Below are 14,143 nucleotides of genomic sequence, written 5' to 3'. Positions count from 1 at the left end.
TAATCTTACCACTTTTTTCGGTAACGAGGAATATAACGCGCTACTATTTCCAGTCCAGTAATCAGATTAAAGTTACTTATCCAAATAACTGTGCGTTACTATTTATATTTTCCCTAGTAAAATATATATTTTTGCTTTCTTCTTGGCTCAGTTCTACTTTTGCGTCTGACCGTAGCGCTCGACTCCGCACGCTGCGCGCGACCCTGTGAGAGCGCGAGCACGTTTTACAAGTCATTTTTTGCAGTGTCTTCCCGTAACGATATGTGGTAGTATAAAGAAACACCCCTCAAAAACAGGGGAAGGAACATTTACCTGATGAATTTTAATGTTGCTTTGTGTTCCACGTTTGAAAAGCGCTGGAATTTTGACTAATGTAGCCTACTTTAAAATGCTTGAAATTGTAATGGTATTTCGTTTCACAACAAATAGCTGTCTGACTGAACAGTTCGCTTGTATTACATTTACAAATAAATTTACAAATAATAACGCGCAGCTACACAAACGTAATGTCAGGAGATACTGTAGCGACTCCTACTCCTCACGGCGAGTCTTGCCCTTTAAGTGACACTGGGGGGCGGAGCCTGCGCGCGCCAGGGTTGCGTTATCAATAGTTTCCAATAGTTATCAAAAGTTTCCCTCCTCGGGATTTTTGGATTAAGCAGTTTCTGCCTCGGTTACCGAACCTGCTTCAATACATTGTTACTGTTAAAAATGCACTTCCAATAAAGTGAGTATTGGAAAAATTTATTTTGCTGCTGAATGTAACTACTAAAGTAACTTGTAATCTAACGTAGTTACTTTTAAAATCAAGTAATATGTAACGTAACTAAGTTACTTTTAAAAGGAGTAATCAGTAATCAGTAATCGGATTACTTTCTCAAGGTAACTTAGCCATCACTGCAAATAAATATGCCTGAAACAAGGTGGGCAGAGTAGTGCAACACAAAGTGTGATTGGGTCTGCTGGTGCAACAGTAGTTTTGAACTTTTTTTGGCTTAAAACATTAGCACTACTGGCTCCTTGGACATGCTCTTAGCACAAATGCTAACACAGTGCAACATGGTATTTTCTTTGCTTCAAGCAGGCACAAAAAGTATGATTTCTCACATCTGGATTATGACCAGGAACATCACTCGAGTTAAAGTAATGTACATCTTGCTTACAAAATACAAATTATTTATTTTGAAAAGGATAAACAATTGTATTGTGACTAATAAATGTGAATCAGATGATTGTCATTACATTATGCACAGAAAATTATATAATTTAAATAATTTGAATAATTCATCAGGTCATGTAAATTAATTTTATCATAAAAACTGAATAATTATAATTTTTCATATTTCATAATTTTTCATAAGTGCCATATATTTGGTCTTTTTTTAACTCGTGAATGTTTGTTTGCCCTGCCATTCCTACACGTTTACTGCCTAAATTTTATTGACGAAATTGTCAACTCTACCCTGTCTTGCCAGCTCACACTTTTTAAGAGAGTAAGAAGAGTTAATCTGATTGGATATTGCAGTTGAATGCCTAACTGCACTTGATGATCATGTATTCAGTCTAATCCCAAACCCTTTTATGTAATCGCTCCACTCTTAAGTAGTGTGTCAAAAAAATAGGAAACAACATTTTTATCATGTCCAAACATGCCTGTGCTGTGATATCATAACTTATTTCTGTGCTTGCACTATGTCCATGAAAAAAGAGCCTTTAAAGTTAATATTTTAGTGCCCAAACATCAGCCACATATTAATATGGTCAAATATGCATGTTCAGAAAACTATCATGTGGTACCACAAACCCAAACACCTATTGCCAGTGTATTATCAATGATGCCATCTTTGTGATTGGAGTTGCTTTTGTAACACACACTAAAATGTACACAACACTGTAATGACTTTGGTGGAACAGCTGCAGGAAAACATGCAGTGAGATGGTATACATACACAGAGGTTTTCTGACACAAGTAGTCTTAAAGGATAATGTAAAATGATTAGCTTCCATTTTATATTTAGATGCTGCAATGTTTGTTTGTGTAAAGACATTTAAATTACCAAACATTATTTAACTACATATGTACTAGTACAACACAAACAGGTAGTCAGTGAAACAGTTTACCATATGGTCTCATAAGTATGTATTCAATGTGGGCTATCATGTGTCTGGTGGCCCCAGGTTCATTACAGAATCTGAAATTTGATAATGATGGTGATGTTGATGATTGGGCCAATGTTAAGTGTGTTGTTGTTGTTGTTCCAGACCCTCAGGATGTGTCTGTGAATAGTCTGTCAGTGATGGCAGTGGCGGATTCCAGGAGCAGTCTAGATGCCACGGTGGGCTCCAGACAGCCTGCCATGCAAGGCTGGATCAACACATACCCACTGTCCAGCGGCATGTCCACCTTGTCCAAGAAGTCCGGTACACATATGTATGAAATGAAACTATGCTGAGAAAATCATTAACAAAGCAGTAGTAGAACATGGTATATGTTGCATCTATTTGAGGTCTGTCTAAGAAGAGCAACAGAGGGTCTCAGTTACACAAATACTACATGAAGCGGAGGACGTTGTTACTGGCCCTGCTGGTGAGTATAATGTCTGTAGGTCAAAAAGGGTTTGCAGAATTCTGCTGGTTTATTATTATGTTGTACTTTGACTTTTAGATCAAGTTTATACTGCTGTCCACACAGTGTAAATCCTTAAAGGCGAGAGATTTACAAAGTTCTAAACCTTAAACAAATGGTAATTTGTTAATTCTTGTGCACTTTCTTTGTATATAGGCTAGTGAGGTGGAGCGGCTCACGACGTGGTATAACCCGCTGGGCAGCCAGGAGCTGCTGATCTCTGCTGAGCAGTCGGTGGAAACCAGCATTGCCAACTGGAGGTCCAAGTACATCAGCCTGAGTGAAAAACAGTGGAAGGACAATGTCAACCTGGCCTGGAGTATTGCACCTTACCTCGCCCTGCAACTGCCTGGCAGGTAGTGTGGGTGTGGGTGTAGTACTTTAACTTGCAGTACCATGCAAAATGGACACACCTGACTGAATGCATGTTTTTAAGTAGTAATAAAATTTGCTTCTAAGACAGGTATGTCTTAAAAAAATACATAGGTGTTAGCCTATATATGAATTCATTTTCCACACACACACCCTCATCAAATAGATTTCTTTCAGAACCTTAGTTCCTCACTCTGCAAGTACTCTGCATGTATGAAAATATCTTCAAGACTGATGGAACCAGTTGAGGCAGAAATGCAAATAATGCAAATGCAAATAAATGCTCAAACCAATTCTGTTAATTGTGTTGAGTTTCATGTTTCATTTATTGTTTTCACTGAAAATAGATTGGTCATGCCATCATGAACTTGTGTAAGCAGCAGAATGTTTGGATGTTTTGGTAAAGAAGTGTAAAGGAGTTTCCACCTGATCACTGGTCATTTCAATATTTCTCCCCACATTTTCATTCACATTTTGAGTAACCACTAAAAATTGTTGAAGCAGGTTGAAAACTGAAAGTTGCAGAAAGTTCCTTGTGATTACTGGTAATGAACTCAAAGCAGCTGGTTTCCTTTTCACTTGAATGTGAATGCAAGTACTTCTAATTCCTTCCAGGTTCAAGCATACAGAGGTTATCGTGTCAGAAGTCACACGTTTGGTGAGAATGGACCCTGGAGCAGTGAGTGATGTCCCAGAGGCTGTTAAGGTAAAATTTACACTATTGTCTTATTAGGGATCCATGTACTCATGGTGCTGAATCACTACTGTATTTGTCTCTTATTTTTCTGATTGCGTGACTGAACTGAATTGTCCAGACTTACAAGTCTTATAGACATGAAACATGGTAACTGCTCCAGTGCATGATGTCAGAACAAAAGGACTGTAGATGGTGCTATAGCACACACAGATGCTTTTCCTACATCAGTTTTTGAAAGTGTATTATGAAAATATTAGTTTCGTCTATTTATTCAGCTTGTATGGAAACTGACAAGTTTGGATAATTGAAGGAATTTTTGGATGCATTTGTAATTTTATGCTATATTACACCAGTAATTGAAATGCTTGTAGAAGATGCTTGTTATAAAGCCTTATAAGAATGAACATAACATTATAAAGCTTTAAGACACTGGTCTCACCAGCAATGTTAAGAACACTTAAAATGTGAATTATGTTGCATTGTTATTTTGTGTTATGAAGCCTTGTGCTTGACATGTTTAGAAACATCTATGAACAGTTACAGAAGCTCATATTAAAGGTTATAAAGCTTTATGAATATTTTATTAAAGCTTTAGGAATGTACTTATATTGTGGTATGAATACTGGATTCATAGAAAGTGTTACCTTTTAATGAATTAGCAACTCTGTTCCTTTCTTAACAATAAAATATTGAATGATATAGAACATTGACCAACCATGTAATGGGAGAACAATAATGTAGAAAGGGATAAACGAACAGGTTGAGATACTGTTGTTTGTGTTCTCTTAGTATCTGGTGACATGGCACACCATTGATGCAGACTCTCCAGAGCTGAGTCACATTCTGTGCTGGGCCCCAGCGGACCCTCCCACGGGCCTGTCCTACTTCTCCAGCATGTACCCTCCTCACCCCCTCACGGCGCAATACGCCGTTCGAGTCCTGCGCTCCTTCCCTGCAGTATGCTAGCCCAACCATCCTTAATTGTTTATATTTCATGTTATAATAATGTAATGTGTGTGCTATGTGGGCTTTGTTAACTGATTATTATCTTTCATTTTTTCCACAGGATGCCATTTTGTTTTATATTCCTCAAATTGTTCAGGCTCTCCGCTATGATAAGGTCATGTGTGTTTCTGTGTGTGTGTGTGTGTCTATACTAATACGTTTATAAAAAGTATTGTACTAATTTTGGGGTGTACAGTACTTGAAATTGTTTTCATATTTTGAATGGAGGATTTATGGAACAGTGTATTTTGCTCATGTGTATGTTTTGTGGATGTGTGTTGTTTTTCTCCATAGATGGGCTATGTGAGGGAGTATATCCTAGGGGCAGCACAGAAATCTCAGCTTCTGGCTCATCAGTTCATTTGGAACATGAAGACCAACATCTACACAGATGAAGAAGGCCACCAGAAAGATCGTAAATAATCCTGTTTTTCCACTTTTGATATATTAAGCAGTGTGTGTACATATCAATACTGAACATTTTTAAATGGTATAATATTTGAGTCCCACAGTATTTCCTATCAAATAAAAGACAGAGTGCTGAGTGAACTATCTTTGGCAAATAAGGATGGGAAGGACATGAATAAGCCAGTATGCAGATTGCTCATTACAGCTCCAACTAAATTACTCAGGTTACTATAGAAGCAAGGCAAGTCACAGCTAGATGCTTGCTGTTTCACAGTGGACACAAATCTCTTGTGTATCGAGACACTATGAAAAGTATTTCCGTAATAACAATGGGAATTGGGAAGAGCATTATGTTTGTCTACTTCCATGGGAATGAAGTCTTTTTTTCGAGGTTTATATTATATAGCCTAGGCTAGCTATTTTCTGATTTAATTATGGGCTTAATTTTGTACTGTTTCTACACTGGCATAAATAGACTCAAAGCATATTTTTTAACTTTCTGCAAATATTACCCTTGTGGTACCAGCTGTGGAAACTGTGGCCACTACTAAACACTACAGACTATTCCTTGTGTTCATTAAAAATTAAGATTTTGGTTGTTAAGGTTACTGACAAAATAGTTGTATTTCTATTTCTATCTGCACTTAGTTTATTTCTTGTTGAGTAACAAAATATAAAGTGTGTAATGGTGAGGGATAGGCAGGATGCCAAGATGAGACCGTGCATTCCAACAAGTTCATTAATAATAAAACTCTGCGCTTCTTGTGCTAACAGCGACAAAAAACATGCAAACAAAGACGAGCGACTAACACAATATCGACACATTAAATACTTTAACTAAACAAGAATCACGTGTAATGCATAATGTTAATGAGACAATATGACCGGTGAGACAGATGAACACATGCATGCGATGCCACACCCAAAGGAAATGCATATATGGACAGAAATGGATGCAGACCACACATACACACGCCCAAAGGGAGGGGACAGGGGCTGTATTGTGACAAAGTGAATGAATAAAAGACCAATTAATATTTGGTGTTACTACCCTTCGCCTTCAAAACAGTATCAATTCTTCTAGATACAATTATAGAATTTTTTGTAGGACTGTAATCAGGTGTTTGATCTAGCAGTTATACCAAACTGGTGATAATGAGTAGAACATTTTCATATGTAGTTTGAAACAGGCCATACACCATGTCAGGATTGACCACAGCACCAAGAAACAAGGTAGTTATAATGCATCAGCAAGATCTCTTCCAGGCAAAGATTTCAAAGCAGACTGAGGTTTCAAGATGTACTGTACAAGTTGCTTTGAAGAAGCACAAAGAAACAGATACACTGATGCAGTGATTGGCCAAGGAAACTCGAAACGTGAAAGTCAGTCAGATTTACATTTACATTTACATTTACATTTATGGCATTTAGCAGACGCTCTTATCCAGAGCGACTTACAAAAGTGCTATGTAGTTGCTTGGAATCTCCAAGGTAGAATAGATAGTCCTGAACACAAGGTACTCTAAGCTGGAAAAACCACTAGACGAAAGTCAAATGATACCTAACAATTATACCTGAATATACACATCCCCTGAGGAAAAAGACAGTAAACAATTCCTATAACCCAAATACCTGAGGAAAGAGACGATAAAGTACAATAGACAAAGCATAATTATGCAAAGTGCACTTGAAAGAGGTGGGTCTTCAGTCGGCGTCTGAAGACAGCAAGTGACTCCGATGTTCGGACACACAAGGGAAGTTCATTCCACCACCTTGGAGCCAGGACAGAGAAAAGTCTGGATGCTTGTCTCCCATGTGTCCTGGATGATGGAAAACCAGATGGAAACCAGATTTATTTATATATGTAAAATATATAATTTATATATTTTACAACACATGTCACAAAGCAGATTTACAAGTGCAAAAATTAATCATGCTTACTTGCCTTTGAAACTGGAAGATGTTCCGCAGTGCTATCTCAGAGCTGGCAGAAACCAGTGGGACCCACATACATTCATGTACTGTTCAGAGAAGTGTGAACAACAGTTAATTAGGGTGCAGGTTACTAGCAGGTCTGGGGAAGCACTTCAGCAAATGGAGTTAGGAATTTCTTCATGATTAATGGTGTCCTCAATGTTGAGGAATACAGACAGATACTTGCAAAAGCATCAGGGAGGCATCTCACTGGCTACAAGTGTATTCCACAGCAGAACAATAACCTCAAACATGCAGCTAATGTAATTAAGAACCATGTTAAACGAAAAGAAGAACAGTCCTAGAAATGTCCTTGAAGTGAAGATATGGCCCCCAGAGCCATGATTTTCACATTAACAAATCTATTTGGGATTGCAGGAACTGAGAAAGCCTATCTCCAGAAGATCTGTGCCTAGTTCTCCCATATCTTTGTAACAAGCTCTATGTCAATTTCAAAAACAGTGCGCAAGTGTTCCTAGAAAAATGTATGCTGTTTTCAAGGCATAGGGTGCTTCACACCAAATATTGCTTTGATTTAAATTTCTCTTTTCTCATTCTCTTTGCATTTTGTTAATTGACAAAAAATTAACTACTAACACTTAAACTACTAACACTTAAACTAATCAACTACTTTTGAAAGCATTCTTACTCTGCAGCCTTTTTTCCTAACACCTCTGCACAGACATGGTATCGACTCAGTATTTTTCATAGTGTAATATCATAATTTTAAATTTCACTTTTGTGACAACACTTATGTGTATATCTAATTATATCTGATATGTGTTTTTCCTCTAGCTGATATTGGAGAGTTGTTGGAGCAGATGGTTGATGAAATAACAAGCTCATTGTCTGGTCCTGCCAAAGATTTCTACCAGCGCGAGTTTGATTTCTTCAACAAGATCACCAATGTGTCAGCTATCATAAAGTACGAGCATTACTCCTCTGTCAATATTCAGACAGTGCCACACCCATCCACAAATTAACATATTAGCCAGAACCAGCAGATCTGATCATGATACACTCAAGACTGTAGCGAGCATTATATACTATGAATAAAGATTTACAGCAATAACAGTTTTACATTTATTTTCATGCCTCGCTATATTAAGTGAAGGCGTGGTCTACTCTCTCAAAATTTGCATTGATCATGGATATGGGAATTTCCACTGAGGAAGCTGTGGTGCAGTTTCAGGCCTGTTTAATCCTCTGGTCAGATCAGCAGCTTAGTGCCCTCATGTGGCGTCCCTGATCTCTTTAAAGTTACAGTTGGTCCATTACCTTTTAGTGGATTTTCATGTGCATGCATTTATGAAGCTATGTCATCTGGTCATGTTTCAGACCCATTCCTAAAGGTGATGAGAGGAAGAGGGCGTGTCTTCGAGCCCTCTCTGACATCAAAGTTCAACCAGGTTAAAACATTTTCCTCATCCCACAATATGTTGTTATTACTGATTCCTCGTAATTGTTATTATTATTAATTAATGTTAATAATTTATCCTTAGGTTGCTATCTGCCAAGTAACCCAGAGGCCATAGTGCTGGATATTGACTACAAGTCTGGAACGCCAATGCAAAGGTACATTTGAAACTGTCACAAAACACATCCATGAGCAAAAGATAAACCATTAGACAAGTGCAAAAGTTGTTGGGGTACTTCCACCATCTTCTTTTTAAGTGTACAGTACAGTTACGCTTTGATCTCTCTATGTTACTATCTAGGATGCATTCTGTGAACAGATGCAAAGCACTTTGTAAGTCACTCTGTATAAGAGCGTCTGCTAAACACTCTAAATGTAAATGTACTTCCTTGATGGGCAGAAAATGTGATTTTAAATTGTCCTTAAATTACGGTAACTTCATTCATAAATTAATCATTTAAATATTATTTGTATATTTATATTTAATTATTTATTCATTTAATGTATTGTTTCATCATTCACTATATTATTTAAATTATTTCATGTTGTTTTCTTTTTCACTTTAATTTGGCAATTTCTTAATAGATTTTCATGATAGATTTCAGGATGTAATCATTCTGTGTACAGCACTTTGTAAACTGTGTATAAAGAAAGTGCTTTACAAACGTTTATTACTTGTATTACTATTACTATTTATTTAAAGTATTTAAAGTATTACTATTATTATTTATCATTGAGATATGATCAAAGGTACATTATTATGAGAACATGCATTTTCTGTTCGCTGTTTTTCTCTGATAATGACATGACTTATGGAGTTTGGTGTGTGTGTGTGTGTCTGTGTGTGTGTGTGTGTGATTGTGGCCTCTTGGCAGTGCTGCTAAAGCTCCTTACCTGGCCAAATTTAAAGTGAAGCGCTGTGGAGTCAGTGAGCTGGAGAAAGAAGGTGATGACGATTTTCGTGTTATTGCTCTGTGCCTATCACACCTTTTACCCTGTGTTAAATGTCTTAGTGATGAATCATTTACCAATAATGTAAGTCAAAATGTTAAAGTGCGTGATAATCAGGGTTGTGTGTGTGTTTGTGTTCTGTATGGATGTGTAGGGTTGCTGTGTCGGTCAGACTCTCTGGATGAGGCTTGCAGTGAGGAAGCGGCTCAGAGGGTTTGCTGGCAGGCCGCCATCTTTAAAGTAGGAGATGACTGCCGACAGGTATGCGTTCTTCATGGTCCTGTTTTTCTTTTGCTTCTCTCACCTCTCCCACCTTCTCCCTCACTTTGTTCCCTCTCTTTCTCTGCAGGACATGTTGGCATTGCAGATCATTGGACTCTTTAAAAATATCTTTCAGCTGGTGGGACTTGATCTTTTTGTCTTTCCATACAGGGTGGTTGCTACAGCACCTGGAGTAAGTGTAACAGTGTTGTAGAGTAACTTGTCAAAGTGTGAAACTTCTCAGATACATGCTATGTATTTGTTCATTGGATTAATTTGCTTAATGAAGTGGCACTACTCCATCTTGTGGCAGAATGTGGGTATTTATATTCTCTGGGTCTGTTTTGTCCTATGCTTGCAGTGTGGGGTCATTGAGTGTATTCCAGACTGTAAATCCAGAGATCAGCTGGGCCGCCAGACAGATTTTGGCATGTATGACTACTTCCGCAACCAGTACGGAGATGAGTCCACACTGGCCTTCCAGAAGGTGATATCAGTCCCAGTCTGTTCTACTGTTTTATTCAGACTTCACCTGTTAGGAACATATCTGCAACTGTGTGTGGCTGTGCCTCTGTTTGTGTGTGTGTGAGGCAGGCACGGTACAACTTCATTCGGAGTATGGCAGCGTACAGCCTCTTACTTTTCCTGCTCCAAATTAAAGACAGACACAACGGCAACATCATGCTGGACAGCCAGGGACACCTCATTCACATTGGTCAGTCTTGTCTCAAGTCTCATTTTATTCCTAAGTATAGTCAAATTTAATATACCTATAGTAGTAAATGCCATTATGCCATAAACCAAATACCTTTGTACCAGTCTAATTGAGATAGACTCTCTGTTGATATTAGAACAAATTCAGTTTCCACATGAAACACCTGCAAATGCTAAAAAGGGGGCTGGATTACAAAACATGTGGAGGGACTTTGAACGCACATGGTTACACAAACAAAACGTACATGCTATACAGCTGGGGGAAGGGCTAACCATGACAGTACCCCAACCACCCCCCAAAAGTACACAGCACTGAGGCACGCAAACCAAAAAACACCAAAAGACACCAAAAACCCAGAGAAACCAAAAGACAAAGACCAGACAAAGCACAACCAGAAAATAAAAATGAACCAAACACACACGAAGGAAGACCAGAAACGGACAAACCAGGCAGACCAGAAACAGACAACGGAGATAAACCAGGCAAAGAAGCAGAAGAAGAACCAGGAGGAAAACCAGAAGCAGCGGGAGAATGAACAGAAGACTCAGGAGAAGACAGAGAAACAGGAAAACCAGGAACAGATGGAGGAGCGAACTCAAACACAACAAGGAACCCAGTCCTCTAATTGCAACTTGGTTTAGGGATGTGGCAACCTCCTGGCAACCTCCATCGGCCATATCGGCCTCTTTTATGACAAATGGTGCCCCTTCCTTTCATATATTGCATGCATATCAGTGAATGTGTTTCATTGTACCAAAATCATGTTAGAAATCAACTAGAACAGCATGATCATCCATCCTGCGATTATTATTGAGTGCTTCATGCCATCACTGCAGAATCTGAATGAGGGTAGTGACAGTTGATTTATTTGTTGTAAAACCATGCTTAGATGGGCCAATTTTGAAAATCATTTCCACCAGAAGGAAATCCATTTATACACTTTGTCAACTCAGCAGAATAATGATATTTGACAATTTGTCAAAAGGAATGCTCAGCTTTGGCTTTTTTTTTGGAATACAGTCTTGTCCAGTTGTCAAATACTTGGAATGCCACATTTGCACTACAAGATATTGTGATACTACAGCTTGCTTACAATCATCTATCCCCATATATGCTGTAATAAATTTAACCCACGCAAGGGGTGAGGCAGGATGCTGAGGCGTAAGCAGGCTTTCAACGTCTTATTATACATTTATCAATAGGGCTTAGCACTAGTAGTCACATGAAAACATAGAACACTTACTGGGACAAAGTCAGATGACGACTGACAAGGATGCACATTAGCATGCACACTTTAAAACAAACCACACAAATGCAACACACCACATTAACAAAGACAAGCGACAGGTTACACGACTCTCAGATACAAACTAGTAATGGCCAGCATGCACACGCGCGCACATAAACACATGTAGACGCAGACGGACGTGAAAGCATGCAGACGAGGGAGGAGTCAGTGGCTAGAGCAATGCTGTTCATTCTTGTATTTTCGCTAGTTTACTTTAGGTTGTGTGTTACCAGAAGGTTTAGTCAAAAGGTTTTAACCCGAATGGACCCAGTCATCAAGGTGAAAGCTATAACCTTAACCTCTGGGTCAGTAACCTAAATATATAAATACATATAAAAGGAAGAAGTCAGTAGTGCTCATAAGAAGACTCAATTGACTTAATGCCTCAAGTTTATGTTTCCAGCAAGCAATGTACTGAGTGGGATTGGGGGCCATTTATCTGCATTCCACATGATTGTTTGATAGTCAGAAGTGCCAAAAGCACAGCTGGCTCTTACATGGATATTGTCCCCTTATTGCATCCCACAATACCTTCCTGTTTATATTAAAAGGTTTCTCAGTCATGAATATTGGTATAAACAGCTACTGGCAGGCCTGGTTCTGAGAATGTTCTTCATGATGTCTTGTCCTGCCATGTACATCAACATGGCTTTGATGTAGCCCATTAACAGGCTCTGTTCAGTGTTACCCAAGTTATTTAGTCCCTGTCCACTAATGTTTCAGTAGGTCACTGGCCATTCCTTTCATCAACAAAGCCCCTTAGCATTCAGTATGGAAAGCAAGAGAATTGAGGGTTTCTTGTGATGAGTATCAGTTTCATCACTTTTCAAGACCATTTCGCATTCTTCCCTATCAGTGCCTCCCAAGAGTTTACTCATTGTGAACTTTGAATGCATTCTTGTCTACATTTTTTCTGGTCCGATTTGGGACAGAATTTTATGAAGTACCAAAATATGATCACAAGCTGCACAAGTGTTCTCCAGTATCTCTTGATTGTTAGGGTTTCAGTTTCTCTGTCACAGGTTTATGTCTGCAAGGTCTTCGACACTTTCGCAGCATTCTTGGGGAAACTTTTTTGAACCTTTCTTCTTTCCTTGGTTGTGTTGTTGTCTCTTTTTCTTTATCTCGTCTTCAGATGTTAGAAAAAAATGTATGTGCAGTTCCTCATTGTCCTCATCATCAATTGTGGCATCACAGTCTGTGTAGTCCACAGTGTCATCTTTTCCATGCTGTTAATAACTACATTTGAGAGCCTGAGCTCCAGCTCAAGTAGGGCGGGTACTTGGTAGAACTGTCCTTAGCAGCCTATTGGTCACACAAATGGTACTGTCTATTGAAGCTGCATCACGTCACTAGAAAATAACTCAAAATTCAACCTAAATGCACCCTACAGGTAAAGGCAGGGTTTGTCCTTGTCCTCTGTTGCTTGTCTTTTCCTCTGGGCAGTGATTAGATATCTAAGTAGACCATGCTTTCCACTTCTGATTGGACAGTCTCAGGCAGATCTCACCACGGCTTAAAACAGCTAACCTCTTTTCATTTCTGACTGAATAAGGAAGGGTGTGAGTTGTTCCAGAAGTTGTGTTCAGCTTTAAAGCTGTGAAGAATTTTTAATCTTCTCTCAGCATCTTTACTTTTTTTTTTAACTTTTTACTTTTGCCTTTTTTAGTTGTCCAAGTACTGCAAACACAATTATCTTCTTAGTTTTCCAGATTTTATGTGCTTGGTTTTATAATTTTTTTCAGTTAATATAAATATATATTATAATTATTCATATTTTATTTCAGAAAGATGGCTATCACAAGTTTCCTCTAGTTTTGTTTCTGCTAATTGACTTTCATTGTTCCCTTGGAGTGACCTGATCTGCTTCTAAATTTATTAAGATTTATCAGATGTTACCAAAAAATGTCATCCAACATTTCTCTAGTTTATTTTTATTTTTTTCCCTCTAGTAATTAATAATGGCTATTAGTATTTTTTGTTATCAAAGACTTAACCTTTGAGTGAAGAAGGGATTTGATGGTCAAGACATATAGGTTAACCATCTTTGTTAGCTTTTTACTGTTGTCTAGGTTTGTTGCTGATATCCTGTATGAAATGAGTAATCTAATCTTAGTTTCATACTCATTCTGTAGTGAGGTGTATATACTCATTATAGGCTTGGTTCTATATACTCCTTTCCGTGTTTGAAATACTAAATCTTGGTCTCCTAAGCAGCAGGTTGTTTCTATTCAAATTAAATTAAGAGAGTTTATTGTGATTTGCACAGTAAGGAAACACATTCTTGATCCTCGCCAAGAATGCCCAATATTAGTTTAAAAAGAAAATACAATAGAGCAAAAATTATAAACTGAATAAATATAAAGGTACTAAACTAAAATGCTGCTACATTTCCAATGGAATTACAACTGTATGTACAGAAAATATGT

At 38.1% G+C, this 14,143-nt stretch overlaps 1 protein-coding gene across 2 annotated transcripts in view; it reads left to right on the top strand.

Annotated features, from left to right (window-relative positions):
- The window catches only part of pi4kab (phosphatidylinositol 4-kinase, catalytic, alpha b), a 43,113-nt gene that overhangs the window by 24,863 nt on the left and 4,107 nt on the right, over window positions 1-14,143 (top strand). For both annotated transcript variants that reach the window (XM_077003386.1, XM_077003385.1), the window contains exons 37-51: window positions 2,263-2,421; window positions 2,508-2,587; window positions 2,783-2,982; window positions 3,614-3,704; window positions 4,485-4,652; window positions 4,762-4,815; window positions 4,995-5,115; window positions 7,878-8,007; window positions 8,421-8,491; window positions 8,585-8,657; window positions 9,375-9,445; window positions 9,605-9,711; window positions 9,800-9,904; window positions 10,073-10,198; window positions 10,306-10,426. In XM_077003386.1, coding sequence (XP_076859501.1) covers window positions 2,263-2,421; window positions 2,508-2,587; window positions 2,783-2,982; window positions 3,614-3,704; window positions 4,485-4,652; window positions 4,762-4,815; window positions 4,995-5,115; window positions 7,878-8,007; window positions 8,421-8,491; window positions 8,585-8,657; window positions 9,375-9,445; window positions 9,605-9,711; window positions 9,800-9,904; window positions 10,073-10,198; window positions 10,306-10,426 — 1,677 coding nt within the window. The remainder of the gene's footprint in view (window positions 1-2,262; window positions 2,422-2,507; window positions 2,588-2,782; window positions 2,983-3,613; window positions 3,705-4,484; window positions 4,653-4,761; window positions 4,816-4,994; window positions 5,116-7,877; window positions 8,008-8,420; window positions 8,492-8,584; window positions 8,658-9,374; window positions 9,446-9,604; window positions 9,712-9,799; window positions 9,905-10,072; window positions 10,199-10,305; window positions 10,427-14,143) is intronic.

Source organism: Brachyhypopomus gauderio, chromosome 4 (assembly GCF_052324685.1).
Source record: "Brachyhypopomus gauderio isolate BG-103 chromosome 4, BGAUD_0.2, whole genome shotgun sequence".
Taxonomy (NCBI): Eukaryota; Metazoa; Chordata; class Actinopteri; order Gymnotiformes; family Hypopomidae; genus Brachyhypopomus; species Brachyhypopomus gauderio.
Note: the sequence above shows the minus strand (reverse complement) of the source record. Positions and strands in the feature narration are given on the sequence as shown.